Source organism: Aphanomyces astaci, assembly GCF_000520075.1.
Source record: "Aphanomyces astaci strain APO3 unplaced genomic scaffold supercont1.83, whole genome shotgun sequence".
NCBI classification, from domain to species: Eukaryota; Oomycota; class Saprolegniomycetes; order Saprolegniales; family Verrucalvaceae; genus Aphanomyces; species Aphanomyces astaci.
Window position 1 is genome coordinate 215,201 of NW_009798346.1, and position 4,788 is coordinate 219,988.

The following is a 4,788-nucleotide window of genomic DNA, read 5'->3' on the forward strand; positions in this document are numbered from 1 at the left end:
GCGAGCCCACGACGACGGTGGTGAGGCCGCTGCCCGTGCAATGCGCCGCCGTGAGAATCACGTTGGGCGCGATCAGACTGCCGCCGCAGCTGGACGTGGACGTGGCCGAGCTTTTGAGTCCCGCCAAGTACCGGTGCGCACCGACCTTGGTTTCGGTGCCCCCGACGATCGCAATCGAGTTGTCTTGGGCACAGGCCAAGGTAGCAATAGAGGCTAAGGCGGCGAACTTCATATTGCTTTTGCAGGGGATTTTGAATAATGAGCAAATCAAGTAAGTGTGAAAGAGATCGAGTGGTTAGCAGGCAATCTGGTTCATTTTGTTCGATTGCGTTGGATACTCACTGAACGGCCCACAGTGCTCGTAAGGGCCACTTGATATTTACGGAAAGAATCGACACGGCGTGCCAGCAAATGAACCTTGAGAATGTGTACGACCAGTTTATACTGCATATATGGCGATCTTTGGGGTTAACAAATATGGACGGACGGGATTGGAGCGTTTGGATTGGCTATCAAACAGCCAATGGCATCTCGTCATTGACAATCTGAGTCAATTAGGTAATGCACCACCTGATCCACGAAACCCTCCAAGAAATCTGAGTAGAAACTGTCGATGCAATCTCTAAACGAGTTTGCACCATACAATGCTGCTGTCGCATACTACCTGCCTATAGACATAGACAACGATGGATTTTATTCACTTAGATTAACGTTAGCGTGTACTATACGTATAGTACTAGCACTTTTCAATCGATTTTCCTTTAACTTCCACCTCAGCGTTGTTGGCGAATAATTCCCTCATTAGCAGTAAAACCAGTAAAATAGTTCCACTGTTGTTTTGACCTGAAATACATACTGGTAAGTTACTCTGTTTCACAGTCAATGTGGTTCATCCGGATACACTTTTCGCACCAGCGTAGGATGCCATGATATCACCTTGATTGAGTGTTTATATGGAACTTTGTATGCTCGGACCATCTCATCGCTTACTAAGGGTTGAGTGCATCGCTAGTGTGGTTAGATATCGCTAGCCACTGAGATGCAGTTAACCCCGGGGATTTCGCATCGTATGTACTCACCGCGGGTAGTACGGAGTCCCAGGTTACAGGGATACGGCGTGCAATACCATGCACGGGAAGTAAATCAAATCACGGCTTCTTTCGAAAGCAACCAACTCAGACTTTGCACGTTGCTTCGACTGCATTTAACAACATGGTCCCCTGGTACGCCTCTACTAGTACTCTTCCAAGGTCTCATTATTCAATATCCCCTGCAAAAGCAATATGAAGTTCGCTGCCTTAGCCTCTATTGCCGCCTTGGCCTGTGCCCAAGACAACTCGATTGCGATCGTCGGGGGCACCGAAACCAAGGTCGGTGCGCACCGGTACTTGGCGGGACTCAAAAGCTCGGCCACGTCCACGTCCAGCTGCGGCGGCAGTCTGATCGCGCCCAACGTGATTCTCACGGCGGCGCATTGCACGGGCAGCGGCCTCACCACCGTCGTCGTGGGCTCGCACCTCCTCTCCGGCTCGTCCGACGGCGAGCTGGCCAAGGTCACCAAGGAGATCCGCCACCCTAAATACGTGGCTTCCACCAACGCCAACGACGTGGCCATCCTCCTCTTGGACCGCAGCATCACGACCATCGCGCCTGTGGCAGTGTCCTTTGAGACGGTTCCTGCCGGCGTCCGGACGATCGTGCGCGGGTGGGGCACCACGTCATCCGGCGGGGCCCAGTCGCAAGTGCTCAAGGAAGTCGCCGTCGACTCGTGGGACAACGCCAAGGCTACCGCGGCCCTCGCCCCGTACGCAGTGGACAACACCATGTTGGCTGCGGGGGGGTTGGCGGGCGAAGACTCGTGCCAGGGCGACTCGGGGGGACCGCTGACCATCGAGACCAACAACAATGCCACCGTCCACTTGGTTGGCGTCGTGAGCTGGGGCCTCGGCTGCGCCCAGCTCAACAAGCCAGGCGTATATGGCCGCCTCAGCTCCGCCCGCGCCTTCATCGAGCCGTACTTGGCAAACTCGTCCCCCACGGCTACCCCTGCACCTACGACCACCAAGGTAGGAACCCCTGCACCTACGACCACCAAGGCAGGAACCCCTGCACCTACCACTACGAAGCGGATCACCAAGAGACCTACGACCAAGAAACCCACGACCACTCGTCGTCCCAAGTTTGTCAATGATGGGTTTGGGGATGACGAAGAGACCAACTAAACGCCTGTGGTGAAGCAGTTGTAGGCTTTGTGTCGTGTTGTAAACTAGTACTAGTACTAGTACTACTATGTCGTTTCTAGTCGTTATACAACGAAGTATGTACTAGTAGTACACTACTGTAGTATGTCCTTTATACTTTCGCAGCGTTGGGATGTTTAATGACAGTTAATACAGTAGTACCAGGTACTAGTCTACTTGACTCCGACATTCGTCACTTTAAGTAAATACCGATCGATACAAACAATAGTCATACTAACCAAGTTTAACTAGTACTACTACTATTATAGATTTTGCATGTTTTGGGTTGTTTAGTTGGATGGTTGTTTAACTGTTAGTTTGTGCTTGGCATACGGCGTGCCACTAACGATTAACACGTTCCTGTCCACTGACGCCGTCGACTCTTTGGTCGTCACGTGCAAATGTGTCAGCACTTTCCAATTCGTTTCGTCCACGAGCAACGTCGTAATCTCCGAATTCGCCAAATTCACGCGCAAATCTACCAAAAATCGTCCAAAATCTCCAAAAAACGTTCAAAATCGCCAAAAACCATCCAAAATCACCAAAAAAAAAAGCCAAATCACGCGTATTAACTAACTATCGGCGATAATACTAGTTAGTCTGTACTTACTCGTAAATCGCTCAAGAGCAGTGGGGAAGTGCGCGATGGGGTTGCCGTTAGCATGAAGGGCAGTGAGATGTCGGCACTTTCCCAAGCTCTCGGGAAGGATTTTCAGAGCGTTAGAGCTCACGGCAAGGGTAGTTAACGACCGGCACTCTCCCAGGCTGGACGGCAGCGCTGTGATCTGGTTGCCTCTAGAGTAGTAGTTAATATGACGATTAATCGTTAACGATTAGTACTATTAACAGTAACCAGTTAATGGCGGAAAAAAGGATGCAACAGGCAATAATACTATACACTGACCAAGATGTATGTATCGATGCAAAAATGCCTATTTCTATATATATATATATATTTGTATATTTTCGATGCATATATTATAATGTATATATTACTTTCTAAACTATATATAATATAATGTATATATTACTTTCTAAACTGGGAATAATGCACTGACGACGATATACATCCGATGAAAACATATGTATCTTCATGTATATGTACGATATACACCCAATGAAAAATATGTATCGTCATGAAATATATATATATATATATATATTTCCATGTATATATATTTCCATGTGTATATATTTCCATGTGTATATATTTCCATGTGTATATATTTCCATGTATAATATGGGAAGGAGAAGAAAATTCAAATCCTTTCAATGCAAACGACACTGGTATAGATAGTATCCACCAAGTGAAACGAAAAGGGATATAATTCACACTAATTCCAGTGAAACGACGGGGATATAATTCACACTAATTCCAGGTGGGGTGGTACCGTAGGTTGAGTTCGACGAGGTCGGCGCATTGGCCAATCTCGACTGGCACGTCTTGTAGATGATTGTTGTCGAGGGAGAGCACCTGCAGCGCCGACGCCGCGCCGATGGTCGAAGGGATGTGGGTAATGCGATTGTTGGACAGATGGAGGATCGATAGCAGTGGAAGCGTGAGCACGGACTACGAGCCTGTTAGGTGATGTCTTGTCGGAAGGGGGACACGTACGTCCGGGACGGACGTGAGCCAGTTGTTGCTCAACCAGAGTTCCTTGAGGTGGCGAAGCGATCCTATCTGTACAATGCGTCCAAGGACAAGGATGGGGGTCAAGTTGCAGGAGTTGCCGATCCGTGGTTGCATACTATGTACCTCGTGGGGAAGGTGGTCGAGTTGGTTCTGGCCCAAGTCCAGGATGCTCAACGGAGTGGACGACAGCAAACCAATGCCCTAACATCATGCAAGGATTTGAGACGACATGATGAAGATGTCGACGTACGTCGATAGACGAGAGTTGGTTGTCATAGAGCGAGAGCTTTTGCAGTCTAGAGAAGGCTGGGATGTTCACAGGGCTGCACAAGATGCGGAGGTTGCCGTCGAACTCGGTGGACCGTCGACCGAGCCGCAACTGTTCCCGATCATCGGCAGGGTCGGCCACGATCTCGGGCACCTTGCGCAAATCCTTCACCACGAACATGTTGCTATAGTACTTTTTTCCCGGGAAATACTGTGTACAAACCGGGGTTGAAAATAGTGTAAGTCCATGCTCAACAGTAAATAGTGTTTCAAATCGACCAGTGTTCGAAACACGTTTGAAACGTCACGATGCAAATCAACCACTTCGAGATCAGGGTCTACTACACTATACTACTAGTAAGTACTAACTATTAATAGTACTATTAATGTCCATTTACTTTGGCCTTTTGTGTGCTGATTCTTTGCCGCCAAATCTATCGATTCTCATTGTACTGACTTGTTAACACTAATTTCAATCACACACTCACACTAATTCGATGTTGAATTGGTCGAAGAGTGGATAATTTGATTACTAGTATTGGTCACTAGATTCAAGTTGTGGGTTTTGATTGGTCGTATATCGATTGTCTGCGATTTGGAGATGCTGTCAATTGATCTACTCCCTCGAATCGACACTAACACGTTTCT

General features: G+C 48.2%; 3 protein-coding genes across 5 annotated transcripts in view; 1 reads left to right on the forward strand and 2 right to left on the reverse strand.

The window, feature by feature from the left end:
- Positions 1-232, reverse strand: part of H257_16291 (hypothetical protein) — a gene marked incomplete at both ends in the record, with an annotated part of 3,319 nt that extends 3,087 nt beyond the window's left edge. The window contains one exon of the mRNA XM_009844662.1: positions 11-232. Coding sequence (XP_009842964.1) covers positions 11-232 — 222 coding nt within the window. The remainder of the gene's footprint in view (positions 1-10) is intronic.
- A 1,051-nt stretch (positions 233-1,283) lies between these two features.
- Positions 1,284-2,222, forward strand: H257_16292 (hypothetical protein; the record flags this gene model as incomplete). The annotated part of the gene is made up of 1 exon (XM_009844663.1): positions 1,284-2,222. The coding sequence occupies one exon, from the start codon at positions 1,284-1,286 to the stop codon at positions 2,220-2,222; it is 939 nt and encodes a 312-aa protein (XP_009842965.1).
- Positions 2,223-2,513: 291 nt separating this feature from the next.
- Positions 2,514-4,326, reverse strand: H257_16293 (hypothetical protein). 3 transcript variants are annotated; one of them, XM_009844665.1, is made up of 6 exons: positions 4,124-4,326; positions 3,997-4,074; positions 3,856-3,921; positions 3,632-3,810; positions 2,851-3,035; positions 2,514-2,718 (listed from the first exon to the last, which is right to left on the reverse strand). In XM_009844665.1, exons 1-6 carry the CDS (start codon positions 4,319-4,321, stop codon positions 2,531-2,533), a joined length of 894 nt encoding a protein of 297 aa, XP_009842967.1. In that variant the 5' UTR covers positions 4,322-4,326; the 3' UTR covers positions 2,514-2,530. The 3 variants fall into 3 exon arrangements, with proteins under 3 accessions (XP_009842967.1, XP_009842968.1, XP_009842966.1); XM_009844666.1 differs by having other exon boundaries at positions 2,514-3,035; XM_009844664.1 differs by having other exon boundaries at positions 3,856-4,074.
- Between the last annotated feature and the right edge of the window lie 462 nt (positions 4,327-4,788).

Excerpts from the sequence above, each read along its gene's own strand:
- H257_16293 (XM_009844664.1), bottom strand. The coding sequence starts at position 4,321 with ATGTTCGTGGTGAAGGATTTGCGCAAGGTGCCCGAGATCGTGGCCGAC. Across the intron at positions 3,811-3,855 it reads GGCTCACGTCCGTCCCGGAC|TCCGTGCTCACGCTTCCACT; the intron begins GTACGTGTCCCC and ends ACAGGCTCGTAG. Across the intron at positions 2,719-2,850 it reads TGCTCTTGAGCGATTTACGA|ATTTGCGCGTGAATTTGGCG; the intron begins GTAAGTACAGAC and ends GATTTTTGGTAG.